Source organism: Alexandromys fortis, unplaced genomic scaffold (assembly GCF_014885135.2).
Source record: "Alexandromys fortis isolate MF-2015 unplaced genomic scaffold, M_Fortis_MF-2015_v1.1 scaffold_0, whole genome shotgun sequence".
Lineage (NCBI taxonomy): Eukaryota > Metazoa > Chordata > Mammalia > Rodentia > Cricetidae > Alexandromys > Alexandromys fortis.
Window position 1 is genome coordinate 20,240,278 of NW_026067949.1, and position 15,094 is coordinate 20,255,371.

General features: G+C 37.3%; 1 protein-coding gene across 3 annotated transcripts in view; it reads left to right on the top strand.

Moving 5' to 3' along the window:
- The window catches only part of Dthd1 (death domain containing 1), a 52,436-nt gene extending 40,289 nt beyond the window's left edge, over window positions 1-12,147 (top strand). For all 3 annotated transcript variants that reach the window (XM_050150251.1, XM_050150252.1, XM_050150253.1), the window contains exons 9-10: window positions 4,832-4,889; window positions 9,992-12,147. In XM_050150251.1, coding sequence (XP_050006208.1) covers window positions 4,832-4,889; window positions 9,992-10,314 — 381 coding nt within the window. In that variant the 3' untranslated portion in view covers window positions 10,315-12,147. The remainder of the gene's footprint in view (window positions 1-4,831; window positions 4,890-9,991) is intronic.
- The last annotated feature ends 2,947 nt before the right edge of the window (window positions 12,148-15,094 follow it).

The following is a 15,094-nucleotide window of genomic DNA, read 5'->3' on the forward strand; positions in this document are numbered from 1 at the left end:
TAGTTAGATGCATTTTGGGTCTATTGCTAGTTCATTAAAGATATCCTAAAGATATGCAGACAGATACTAGTTAGATACATGCTTTCATCTATTGTCTGTTGCTAAAATAAACTTGTGTGTATTTTAGTAACATAACTAATTACTTGGTTACCAAAAAAAAAAATCTGTGGCAAGATGGTTGAAGTGTGAGGAGTGTGAGGTAGAACTAGATGAAATAGCTGTTACCACAAGACACTATAATAAGGACCTGTAAGTTTATATTCATGATTAAGTGCTGTTATTCATTCTACTATACAGCATCAATGTATAAGGATACTCAAAAGAACAGGGAATCTCTAGCATAATTATCTGATAAAAAATGATTCTTCTCTGGAAGACCCCATATTGGAATGCACTAGAAACTAAATAAGACAAATTTATCATTTGTTACTTATGCATTTATCAAATTACAACAATATTTTCCTAGATGCCTTTGAAATTAGTTTACCACCTAAGGTATAATTAAAATAGAGTATTGCTCCAGGTCTCAAAGGCATAGTTTTATATCATTGTTTCTACCTAACCACTTAAGATGTGTGCAAAATAGTCTAAATGATTTAATTTTCCTTTTAAAGCTTCATTTTGTGTTTTACCAGTTGTAGAACTTGGGCTTAGGTCACCCCATCATCTTTGCTGTGTTCTCAACTATGACCCACATTCAACCATTTAGGTTGGAGGGTGGAATGATAATATGATGTCACCAAACAAATCACCCTAATGCCAGCCCACAATGGCTTATTCTTCCTCTGCAATGTTTTTTTCCTTTATTCTCACACATGTATTTCTATAGTGATGTTGGCTTGGCTACTGAATGCACCATCATAAGCTCCCTGAAAACACGTTACAATGGATGTAAGTCATAACTGATACTGAAATGCTGAGTATTTTCCAGATCAAAGCACTGTTAGAGATCAAATGGTCCACAATAGCTTAGTGCAGAGCTGCTGTGAGACACAAGATAGAACACTATTTCTGAGGTTACTGTGTAATGGTGACATTGACTGATGGGCTTTCTGTTTACCTAAGCCTCTGTTTACATCATAATTACAGATGGAACTTCAGACACTCACCTATTAGAATGTTAGTGCTGTAGAAACGCTTCATACATGCAAAAATGACAGCCAGTTCTTTCCAAACTTGTGTGATAAAAAAGGTGACTTAAACTGACCCAAGCCATGGCATTTAAAAGGCTTTACAGGCTCTCTGTCTGAATCTCCATTGCTATTAACAGAACCAGTCAACAATTAGGAGGAATTAACTCTAGGGTCTATAAAATAGTATGATATCTATCTATCTATCTATCTATCTATCTATCTATCTATCTATCTATCTATCTATCTATCATGTATCTATCTATCTACCATCTATCTATCAATATACATATGCATATGTGTATATATTGCAATAGTACAAGAGTTTGTGATTGCCAACGCACAGAAAATACTAACATAACAAGGAAAGCCAAGACTGATCAGACTTGTTCTGAGAGAGTGAAAAGACCTACAAGGGGGAAAATGGGAGGTGCTAAAGGACTTAAAACTAGAGAGCTTAATAGATAACTCTATGTCAGTTTGTTGAAAATTACACAGAGAAGCAACTCAACCCACAGATTTGAGCTCCGCTAAATTCTTTAGTAAACTTGAATAGTTCAGTAAGAGGATTATTCTTAGGCAGAAAGAATAGTCAGCAGTGCCTAGAATCCTGATAATAGAAGCCTTAAAACTCAATACTCATACCCACTTCAAGCCTAAGTGGCTATTTTGGGTTTTGGTTCTTTTTATTGACTTTTTATGAGAATTGACTTATAAATAGCAGTATAAATATGTACCTGTATATATCCAAATTATTTATGGTATGCTGATATCTTTAAGAGGGTCGTCGTCGATAAATGTCCCCACATAAGTGTTGCTAGTCTCCTTTGTAAGAGAATAGTGTATTGAAGAAAAAACTTTGAAACCTTAAAGTTTTATTTTTTTTCAAAGTTTTATTCAACAATCTTCATGTGCCACAAAAATTGAAAGTGATGAAGAAATTATAGTCAACATGCCAAAATATACTAGCTAACATACAAAAAGGCTACTAATAAAGATAAAGTATGTGGCTGGGGTAAAAGGTTGACATCATCTGAGCAGAAAAAAAAATGAAAAAGCAGAAAGTATAAAAGTGGAGCTGTTTGTTTCTGTAAAGGATGGCATGGGGACACTGGGATTATTACAAAGACTGTATAAGGGCATGAAGACTCTATCTGGCCTTGGGGGCTGTTCTGGACACCAGGAAGTCTGAAAGGCAATGCTCCAGGCAAAATAGCATAAGGACAAGAACTGTGCACCACGCAGAGAATGGATGGAGCAGTAAGCAGTAAGAGGGAGTGGGGAGGGGCAAGTAAAGCCCAGGAAAGTGACATTAAACATCCCTTATGATTTCAAGACTGACCACTTGGTATACATACAGAAGTAATATTACACATACTGAAGAGGTTATATTTAGGAATATGTATGTATAGAAATATTTACATGCAGTAACTATTAATGAATGAAGAGGTCATGAATTTGAAGGAGAGTGGGGAAGAGTGTATATACGAGGGTTTGGGTAGAGGAAATCCAAGAGAGAAATATAATCATATTGTAATCCCAAATGTTAAACTGTATCTTTTATGGGAAAACTGGATGCACATATGTGTGAAAACCCCTCTTTATTTAGGCATCAGAAACATTGTCAAGTGTCAGGATGCTATGAGACTTCTGTGAACAAAGAACAATATCTTGGGAGCAGGAAAAAAATTACTGATACATAAATAACGAAAGCAATTTGATACCTATATCTTGCCATTGGCTTAGTCCATGCAAGGGCCATTGATGGGGAGGCAGATTTTGTTGCAATGTTTATGGCAGTGACAAGATGACTCAGCATTTAGCAATATTTGCTGCTTAATCAAAAGGACCAGAGCTCAGATCCCAGCAGCCACATATGTTGGTTCGCAGATACCTACATCTGCAACTCTAGCTTCATGGCATCTGACACCAAAGCCTCAATGGGTCCCTGCACATGTTTGAGTGTATACATTCACACAAGCACACACAGATGTTTACACACATATAAACTGAATTTAAAAGTATAAATAAATTGACATTTATATTTCAGTTTTAAAGGGTCTGTCATATAGTCATTACATCCAAGTTAATTTAGATTTAAGTGGTACAATACAATATACCTGAATATATATTTATTTATTAATTTCCTTCTATTGAAACTTCTTAATTTGTTTTATATTCTTCCATAGAACTTCTATGAAAAGCATTGCTACAAAGCAAATATTCAGCTTCAGTAAACTTATTGTTTTAAGTACATAAGGTGTGCTACATATTGACATATGGTACATTTATTGTTCTTATTGTCATTGCTGTGAGATAGGTTTTTATAATAAAAAAAAATGGGGTGCTGGCAGTGTACCTCAACCTTAGTATTAGAACATTCGCTAGTATGCATGTTGCCATTGGTTCAGTCCCATTACACACACACACACACACGGGGGGGGGGGAAGGAAAGATAGATTTTTTAGGAAGTTGGAAAGGTAGTAGAGAGAATTATTTATTCTTCAACCAATGTTCCTTAGCATCTGTACTCCATGTAAATGTGGTATATTGTCAAAGTCAGGAAGGTGACATCAATACATGTTTGTGTGTAGCTCTCTGCTACCTTGTAGCTTGATGAATGGCATACCCATCATACCATCAAGATACAATGCCCTCTTTATTCCCCTTTATTGTCATGTCTCCTTGATACCTACCTATCAGAAATCACTAGCAATTTTTCCCATGTTTGAAAAAAAATGTCATTTTAGGAACATGATCTCAGAGAAACTGGAATACGTAACTTTTCAAAACAAAAGTTTTGCAGTTAGCACAATAGTCTATGGCACTTCTATTTAGAAAGTGGCATCTTTCAATTTTTAACCTTCTTTGTCCTGCAATTATTTGTCTTTGATTTTTTAGTAAGTATTCTTCCATAATCGGAGTAGTGCTCACTTCTTTAAGACAATCTTGGTCATTTGTGTTTTTGTCATTATAGATGAAGCTGTAATGAACTGTGTTCAAGATTTTGTGACGCAGTCCTAATAACTATCTTTCACAGAGATTGAGGTGTCAAATGCTTCAAAGAAACTTTGCTTCTCAGCCTCTAATTAGCTGTTTAAAACCAGACATTTTTGCTTCTTGTCCTATGTCATTTTTCACTCTTCCACATTAACTGTGTACAAATTGTTATTCAGGTAGTTTCAAAAGGAATGATGAACTATGTGATTAGTTCTGAAAAATGTGTTTTAAGATATATGCATAACAACTTAACTGTTTCTTGTATCCTGTATGAATATCATTCACATAAACTGTTGTTTGAGTCTCTGCTGGGTACCAAGTTCCGAGTTGAGTGTTAAGGCCCAGTTCCTGGCATACATGGATTTTATGAACTATCATGGTTTCGGCATAGAGTTCATGGGGTGTTTTATGCTAGTGTCTTTTAAATTATCCTCAATTTTAGTTTTGTTTGGACTTCATGTGGTTTCTATGGTGATGCTTAAATGTGACTAAGTGTAAATTTTTTGAAACATCTGGGTTGTTGTACTTTGAGCTTACACAGGAGAGCTACTGGTGAACACCCCCCCCACACACACACACAGTCTCAGATTGCAAGGTGTGCAACTTGAGTCTTGCCAACAAGGGTGAGGTTTGGGTGGAGACTGCGCTTGTTCTTCAGCGTTTAACTTCCTTCGCTTACTGTGCTTCCCTTTTCTGAGCAGCACGAAAAAGTAATCAACCGACCACAGAGCACCAAAAGAGCGTCCACAGACCCTGTAGGTAAGGACCCTTCACTTTGTCCTGGTCAAATGACTTTTTATTGCCATAGAGTTTACAAGTAACTGAGTTCTTTTTTATAAAAGAAGTGAGAGAGTAACACTTAATCATTGCAGGAATACCCATCAATGGACTTCTTTGAGAATTCATGTACATGTAACCTCAAATAGCATTTACAAATATATATATGTGTATATATATATATGATTAGAACTATATTGTAATTCATAGAAATATGAGCTTTATAAAGCATTTTGCTCACATAGAAATTCTAGATTGGTAAATACACTATAGTTTTGAAGCACTGCAAAATTGTTCAACTTCAACTCTAATTTCCATGTGTCAGTATCCAAATGTTGTCAGTTAAGGATTGTCTTAGGTGTCAGTAAAGATGAAAGTGAGGTGTGCATTCCATTGCAACAAAAAAGAGAAGGTTTCCTTGTGTAATGCCGAGCACTTTAAGCTCTGAAACCGGTGGGAAAATATTTGGTTGTGGTTATTCATAATTAGTTAGGTTTCATATTAATAAGAATGTAGCTCCCTAACAAAGATGCAAATTTCCAAATAGGACTTGACAGGCTTATTCTATTTACTTTTTAAATATATTATTTAATGGTGTAAAGTCTACTAATTCTGTAATTTGTGCTCATCAAATTGATCATATTGTTCACCATACTTTACTAGGTCCACCAGGAATGGACCAGAATCCTGATCAGCAGTCTTTATGGGTTAGTGCAGAAAATGCAGGCACTCCTCATCTGCATTGTATAGAGAACAGGAATAAACTTTATTATTATATACTTTATCAAAGACATACATTTTAAAAGAGAACAGGTGAAGTTTGCACAGCTGAAGTGAGTGAAATCTCAGAAAGTTTAATGATGTTAATTTTTAAAGAAATTTAATGCTTAAATAAAAACACAATAATTGTTGTTGTCAATGACCATCAGATTGTACAAAAACATGGCACTCCTCATTATGTGTATTAGGAAGTTCCAGGTAGCATCAAAGCTTCAGATGGAAGGATGATCATAGATGGGATTAGACTTGTGTTGTTGACCTGCCCCATGACCAACAAGGCTATGTCTGAAAGACAAACGATATATTCTAAAGATCTGAATGGAGACAAACTAGGGGACTCCAGGCTTCAGAGTTCTAAAAGAGTATTGCAAACAAAACAGTTCTCACTTTTATTAAGGAAAACAAAGGATGGGGTGATGTTTACAGGTAGATTAAGCAAATACAAGTGCATACACCTGGTGTTATGCCTTATCATCTTGGCCATGTCATGGGGTTAATGAGAACAGACCAGCGCATTCCCTCCATGACCTTGCTTTCCAGTGCATTCACTTATCATAGTTTATGCGATTCTTCCTAGAAGGCCACCTTGTGGGAAGAATATTCGGCACTCTGTCCCATCCACAGTGCACAGTGAGCTTTCCTGCACAACAAAGAAATAATTAAGTGCTTAAAATACTCAAATTAAAAAGCTTAGACAATAGGACTGCCTTTCAATAGATTTATATAATGTGATTAACAAGATCAGATCAAGTCTCAAATTTTTATTAGCTGTGTCAAATTCAAAAGCAAGCCAAAATTAATAGCAAGAATATGGATGAGAACTTTAATTCCTTTCAGCAAGAAGATAGAACTTTGTAGGGGTCAGTCTTCCAATACTGTGACAGAATAACTGAGGAAATCAATTTTAAAATGGGAAAGGGGCCTAGAGAAATGGCTCAATGGTTAAGAGTACTTGTTGCTTATGCAAAGGAACTCATTTGATTCCCAGTACCCACATGGTGGCTAACAACTATCTGTAACTCCAGTACAGGGAATATGATGACCTCTTTTGGCCCGTGTTAGTACTGCATGCACATGGTATGCCATACACACAGTCAAAACACGAACACATGTGAAACAAAACAAATAAATGTCAAAAATATTTAAAATGAGAAAAGCTTGTTTTGATTCAGTTTCACCATGACTTCTGGCAGTAGAGTAGACTGTAGTGGAAGGATATGGCAGAGGAGTTTTGTTCATCTCATCCCATCAGGAAAAAAAATGGAGAGAAACAGAAAGACCTCAGGGTCATAGTACTCCCACAAAAATAAAAGCCTAATGACCTAACTTCTTCTCACCAGGCTCAACCTCCAAAGGCTCAACCTCCATCTCCAAATAACACCACTGGCTAAGAAACATGGGTCTTTTAAGTAAAATATGTAAGATCCCAACTACAGAAAGAATGATTAATAGAGTGTCACTATGGCCGGAAATCAGAATACTTGAAATCTGTAAAGTTGAGAGAGTGTTTAGACATAAGAGTATGTGACATGGGCTTTGAGAAATTTGAATAATAGCAGTGTTTAAGCTTACTCAGCCAAACTACCCCAATAAAAAAATCAAAGAAGCAAACAAAGAAATCAAGACCCAGGCAGCTGGAAATAAGAAAAGGCCAAAGGTTGATAGTTTCAGATTTATAAATATGGTATCTCAGTTGTCTGTCCTATAGCCATACAGATAGGTTCATCACTCACAAAGAGGCAAATATTTCAGTTCTAGAGTATGTTCAAGAAAAAAACAAAGCTGAAGATGAATCTATAGTAGACTGAGGTATGTTACCTGTAAGAGAGAGGTAAGTAAGTAAGATTATATGAATTCATTGGGAGAGACATAAGAAATTGAATATCTGGGATTGGCAAGTTGGCTTGGCAGGTAGAGTGCTCTCCATATAAGCCTAAAGACCCAAGTTCAATCACTGCACTCCACAGCGAGAGAGAGAGAGAACTGACTCCAAATTCCAGTTATCTTCTAACCTACAAATAAACACTATGTCATATGTACATCCACATTTTCATATGTAAACCATAAACACATACACAAATATTGAATAAAAATTAGATTTAGAAAAAATATGCTCTTTAAAAAATTCAAATGAAATGACACAGGAAGGTTACAATGAGTTACACTGGGGAAGTGAGTGAACTGAGGAAAGAGAGAAAAGAAGGAAGCCATGAAATACTGCTTCTGCATAAAATAATAATAATAATAATAATAATAATAATAATAATAATAATAATAATAATGTAGTCAATGGGTGTCACAGAAGATGTAAACCAAGAGCCAGTGGCTGAGCCGGGCAGTGGTGGCGCAGGCCTTTAATCCTAGCACTCGGGAGGCAGAGGCAGGTGGATCTCTGTGAGTTCGAGACCAGCCTGGTTTACAAGAGCTAGTTCCAGGACAGGCTCCAAAACCACAGAGAAACCCTGTCTCGAAAAAAAAGAAAAAGAAAAAGAAAAAAAAAAAAGAGCCAGTGGCTGTAAGTAGTAACCAAATGTCTCTAGGACAGTTTGAGTGGGCTTAGGACAGAAGAAAGAATTTGCTGGCCATTGGGATAGAAAATTTTAAATTGACTTTAGAACAATAAGATTTCTAAGTGCACTTGTCAATATCTCAGATAATATGCTTGAGACAAAGTAGCATAGCTGGTTGCATTCAATATATTTTTCATGACTCAGGGAAGCCCAAGTAGTTTGGAAAATGTTAAGAAAGCAGGATTAAGGTTAAGAACCAGGAAACAATGAAGAGAAAGAGGAAAGACATTTTAAGTTGATTCTAAGACCATCATAGATATAGAGAGGTGAGCCTTTAGAGCAGCACTGGGATAAGGCAGGAAGGACTTTGCATGGGTGGGTGAGAAAATGGCAGATAGCTACTAGTGATGGAGGGACGTGTTTACTACCCAGGAGCAGAGGAACTGGAGCTGTGGAAATCTAGGGTGTAAGGAAAGTAGTAATGTTGAGAAACTTAGACCACATAGGAGGAAGCAATCTCATTGACTATGAGGCACAACATTTTTCAGGCTGTGGATGGATGTAGCTCAGTGGTAGAATTACAGTCTACGATGTGGTGGAGAAACTATTGACCATGGAGCAAAACTCCTGGTCTTGATCTTTAGCATTGCAAAAGAAAGGAAGGAAGAGAGGAAAGAAGAGAAGAAAAGAAAAGGAAAAAAAAGAAAAGGAGAGAAAGAAAATGAAGTGTGAAGCCTGGGTTCTATTTGTTTTGGAAACACAAGACAGGACAAAGGGATTGTGGTTAGGGGAGTTAACAGTTATTGGCGAGACTGGTGATGAAGCTGCCTGCTAATTTCAGAAGAAGGAGGGAAAGACACGGAGAGAGGAAAAGCTATGAAGTGCAATGAACATCAAAATGTGTGCTTTGCCTGCTGCTAGGAGAACACTGTTTGGAACCTAACCAGGTTGTATCTGCCCCTTTTCCTAAGTAATCTTCACAGGAAAGTGCATTCAGTAGTTCATGCAGGTAGTCGAAGGTGAGAGTGAATGCAAGCCAGGAGAAAAGTGGCTGTGATAGAAGAGAGTAGGGCATGGGGGCCTTACACAGACAGGTGGTCTAAATTACACACCACAACAAATAAGTAATGACTGCAAAATGGAATCAGAAATGCAAGAGACGACCAATTTTCCAGACTTGGTCAGAGCTGTGTTGATCATACTAAATCTACTCAAGATGTTTGCAGGTCTATATTGTGCAGAGGTCATTGGACATTTCTGTTAGAGGACCTTCCATAGAAATGCATTCCGGGTACTCTGGCTTTTGTGCATATATGTGTAGTCATATCCCTGTGAAAATAGCTGATGTAGTTATTCATCATATTAGTACTAATAAAAAATATCTGCTTGTACCTGGAGAACATCCTCCAACACAGTACTATTCAAGCAGTGGTCTGGACTCCAGCATCAGCATCTACTAAGAGCTCATTAAAAACACCATATGCCCGTCTTACCCTAGTATTTACTGCTCAATCATTATATGGATGGAGCATAAAAATCATTTTAACAAGCTCTTCTGCTTCCTAGGGCTGCTAGCATTGCTAAGCCTCTGCAGTAGCTGGTACCCTCAGATGACCTTATTACTGGCAGACATTAGGCATTCTACCTTGATTGTCCCATAGTTTCCTTTCTCAGAGGCTAGACCTGAAAGCAGATAGATTTCACATGACCTGGTGAGGAGCGTTAGATCAGAAAGTGACTAAACAAGAATCCTAACCTCACTATCCTCACCTAACCTTACACGTGTCCTGACAGAGGCTCTTTGGGATAATTTACTTCACTGGTTGGCAGAGGAGCTCTCGGAAGAAGGTGTTGAGATCCTCACCGCATCCCTTCCTCTGCGCCGCAGCACAGTTCAGCTCATCAAACTCAAGCACCCAGATGATCTGACAGAGCAGATCCACGACCTGCTTTGCTTCTGGAAACGTTCACTCCCGACTTCCATGGACAAAATTCGCCTCCTGGCTCGCCATCTCCGCAAGCTAGGCCGGGGTGATCTTGCAGAAGAGCTCAAGTTCAAGTGGGAGCATAAGGTGTTCACGGAACGTCAGCCCTGGTTGGATGTGGCTGCCGACTAAAGGTGTGTTGATTCTTCTTTTATCCTAGAAAATGACTCATGGATTTTAAAGACTGGGTGTTAACTTTTTCCAGTTACTAAGACAGTTTGAAGTGAGTTGACTTGATATTGAAGTGATTGGAGGAAACAAAGGAGACTCCTCAAACAACTAAAGGCATCTCTGGGCGTCTGCACCTTCAATGATGACTGACGGGTTTTCTGAAACCAATAGCACCAGGGGTTCAGCTAAGCTTACAGGCATTTGCAGCAGAGTTTTCCCAGTGTCTTAGTTAGGGTTTCTGTTTCTGTGAAGAGACACCATGAGCATGGGAATTCTTATAAAGGAAAACATTTAAATGGATTGGCTCACTTTTTCAGAAGTTTAGTCCATTATCATCACGATGCAACTTGATGGTGTGCAAGCAGTATCTCCTGTATCATGATGATACAGGAGAAATAGCTGGGGGTTCAACATTTTGACTTACAGGTCAATGGAAACAGGAAATGGATTGAGACCCTGGGCATGGCTTGAACATATATAAAATCTCAAAAGTCTGCCTTCATGGTGACATATTTCCTCCAGCAAGCCTACGTGTACTCCAAGACCATACTTCCTAAAAATGCCAAAAACTTTGGGGGCCATTCACTTGCAAATCACCACAACCAGTTTGAAGTTTAATAGATAAGGTTGTTTACTAAGTGTGAAGTAAATATATGATCTAGAGAATGGCTTTTAAAAATTGTTATATAAAATTAAACTAGTTGTTCGTGACTCCAGGCAATCAATTCCATTTACATGATGACAGAAGCCCACATGTGATAATGTGAAATAATAGGTACCAATGATAGGCAGAAACATGTCAAATTTAGGACACTGAAACTCTTAAAATAAGTTAGTAGTATAAAACACTTCAGCCTCTTTCTGCCAAAAGCTCTTTCATAACAAGATTGCTTGGAATTGGTGACTTTTCATACTCATTATCAGGGAAATGAAGCAATACAGAAAAAAAAATGAAGTTGTGTACAGTAACCCAAAATCTCTTTCAATTCCTTATAGAGGTTGTTTATTACACAATTAAGAGAAATCTTATTACATAAACTTCGGGGTTTAGGTCAGCGAGGAGGCACAATACTACAGGCTGAGATGTTCTCTTTATTAGGGACCTGAACTCAGGTCAAACTGGGGTTAGTGGCTTCAAAACAGAAAAGAAGTTTATAACTAGTCAGCATTAGGCAGAGGTAGCATTAACTAAAGATGTTTTAATATAGGCATCAACATGGGGGTTAAAAAAGAAGAGAAATTCTCAGAAAGAAAGCTACACAGGCAGCAAGCATAATGAGAACTTCTCTAAGACAGTCACAATTGACTGTCACATGTTATTAGTCAAGAAATACTTTTACACAGCATCCAAAAGGACAATGCATATTTGCTTATGTTTTTGACTAAAGAGAACAAAGTAAAATATTTAGTGCCTTTCTAATTGCAGAAAGATTTAATGCTTGTTTTATCCTGCCACTTTTATGTTACATTTGTTTAACTCTGTGAAGCTGTGGTACTTTGCCTTCCTAAAACCCCTAATGGTCTAATAAAAAGCTAAATGGCCAATAAGTAGGAGAAAGTAGAGGTGGACTGGCAGGCAGAGACAACAAATAGGAAGAGAAGAAGAGTAGAAAGACAAGTGAATGAAAGAAGAAGAGGAGGATGCCAGAGACCAGCCACTCAGCTACACAGCAAACCACAAAGAAAGGAGTAAAGAAAGGTATATAGACTAGGAAAGATAAATGTTTGGAGGCTAAAGGTAGACAGGGTAATTTAAGTTAAGAAAAGCTGGCTAGAAACAAGCCAAGCTACGACTAGGCATTCATAAGGAAAAATAAATCTCCATGTATTTATTTGGAAGTTGGGTGACAGAACCTCCCAAAGAGCCAAAAGAGTAAAAAATAAACAATAACAAGCACAATTTTTTAACCCCTCTCAAAATCTCACTCTCTAACATATGATTTACTTTACCTTCTTACACCTATTTTTGTACATCATGAGTATCTGAATACTGTAAGCAACATACCACTAATATATTCACCTATTCAAACACATTTTTTTCATATGCATAATCACATATATACACATGGGTATACTATCAAATCTACTTGGATACTTTCACATAGACTCACAGGCATATTATGCCACATGTCTCATATTCATATTCAACATGTATATCCTCAGGCACATACATACACACAAAAAAAATCTGTACCTGCACACTTATGTTTCATACATTCTGTACAAAGTCTACTCTTCCTCTACCTCTTTCTCTCTCACATACTTTTAAATGCTTATTTTAAAAGAAAATATATACATACATTCCTTAGCACACATTAACATAGTTTTTCCAGTGTTAAAGCATTTCTCATATTATTGTAACATTAAAACAATAAGGAAACACATAAAAATGTTCCAGAATTCCCTACAGCCACACCCTAGTCCTATGCTCCTGCCTTCTGTCTGATGTGCTAATCTACCTGGATCACATTAGTAGAACCACTGCCTTCCAGTTGGGTGCCTACTGAAGAGACCTAGCAAAAGCCTGGAGAGAGGGAGCTGGTTACACAATGTCCCACTTTTCCTCCCTGTGATTATGGATATAAAGCTGTATCTCTCATCTAAACTCCTCCCCAGGAAACCACACTCCCCTGGGTTTTGGTAGCTGCTTTGCTTCTTTCTTTAGGTCTGGAGTTTATAAGCAGCTTCCTTGTGAGGAACAGCTGAACTATTGCTTCTGCTTCCTGTAGACAGAGGCTGTTTGTTCATTTCCTGGTTTCCCAGACCCAAAGTAATCACACTGAAACTCTATTAATTGCAACACTGCTTGGCCAATGATTCTAGCATATTCTTAGCTATCTCTTACATCTTAAATTAAACCATTTCTATTAATCTCTGTATCTCCACGTGGTTGTGGTCTACAGGTAAGGTTCTGTCTCACATCCAGCATCTGTTTCCTGCAGTGGTGACATGGTGTCTTCTCTGACTCTTGTCTACTCTCTCTATATATCTTTTCCAGCCTGGCTATATTCTGTTAAGCCATTGGCCAAAAGCAGCTTCTTTATTAACCAATGGCAATAAAACATATTCACAGCATACTTATGGAATTCCCACATCAGCATTCCATGCATTCCCTTTTCTTTTAAGACAAGACTCCATTAATTATGTCTATGCAATTATCCCACTTCTTTCTTATTGAAATCTCAACCTCACCTTCCATGCTAGAAACATGTCAGTGTATATTTACAAGGGGAGTCATATATTTTGTATACAGTTCGTAGTTTCAAAGATTAATGTCTTATTTAATTATGTGTGTTTTCAATTCCTTTAAGTGTTTTACATGAAAGATATATCACCATTAATTTTACAAAATATTTAAATTGAGAAATGTAACATGTATTCTGTGACGTTTGAGTTTTATTTCAATTTTATGCTGGTGAAATGCAGTCATTTTGCTGTGTATGGCCATAGTTTGGTCATTTGCATAATCACCCAATATTTCACTATGAAAAAATAAAATTATGCACATATTCTTTTTATTTATTTTATTTTATTTTATTTTGGTTTTTCAAGACAGTGCTTCTCTGTGTAATCCTGGCTGTCCTGTCCTGGAACGTGCTCTGTTGCTCAGGCTGGCCTCAGAATTATAGAGATCCGCCAGCCTCTGTCTCTCAAATGTTGGGAATAAAGGCACACACCACCACCACCCAGCAAATTATTCATATATTCCATTATAGATTGACATTGAAATGAATTTTATTTTCAGGTTGTCATATACAGTGCTAATATGAAAATTCTTCGCATACTGTCAGCATATATAGGCATACATTTTTATTTTAGCATACTTTCAAGCATATGCACCCTTTCCTCTACCTAAGAGTGAGAGTAAAATGTAGGCTGGTAAAATTAATTTAACCTTAATGCTTGTTTTATATGACTCAGGGTTAAGCATGCCTTACCATTTACATTAGTCACCAGCTTCACCAGTAGGAAGCCTATTACCAACATCATTTTGCTAAATATTGAGCACCTCGTTTTACAAGTTAGATAAAAATCAACATTTATTATTCAAGCTAACAAAACCTATGGTGCTTAACCATAGTCATCTTGATTAAATGGCTGTATCTGGAGTACAAAATTCAAGGTGTTTCATAGAAAAGTAGAAAGGTCTTAAATAAGTAATGAATGCTTTGAGAACATCATAATTCAGTTTTCAGAAGAGTTAAAGTCTGCAGATAAAGGTCTATTTTTCTAAACTAGTACTTCTCAGAGATATTATGATATTTTAAATGGAATGTTGCATAAAGAAAGAACTAACCTGATGGCACAGATTGTGGGAGTGGCCAACCAAAGATTGATACAACTAGAGACCCATGCCACAAGAAGGAGCCCACCACAGATACTGCCTGGAGGGCCAGGAACCAGAGACCAGACAGCTCAGAGACCTAGGATCGAACCAAACAGGCTAGCAAAAAAAAAAATCGTACTAATGATACTTTGCTATACTCAGAAACAGTAGCCTGTCAGAATGATCACCAGTGAGGCTTCATTCATAAACTGATGGGAACAGATGTGCAGAATCCCACAACCAAATGTTAGGCTGAGCTCAGTTAATTTTGTGGAAGGGTGGAGGAAGAGGGAAGAAGGATTGTAGGAGCCAGAAGGATCAAGGTTGCCACAAGAAACCACACAGAATCAACAAACCTGGACTCATAGCAGTCCACTGAAACTGAACCAAACATCATGGAAACTTCTTGGCTCT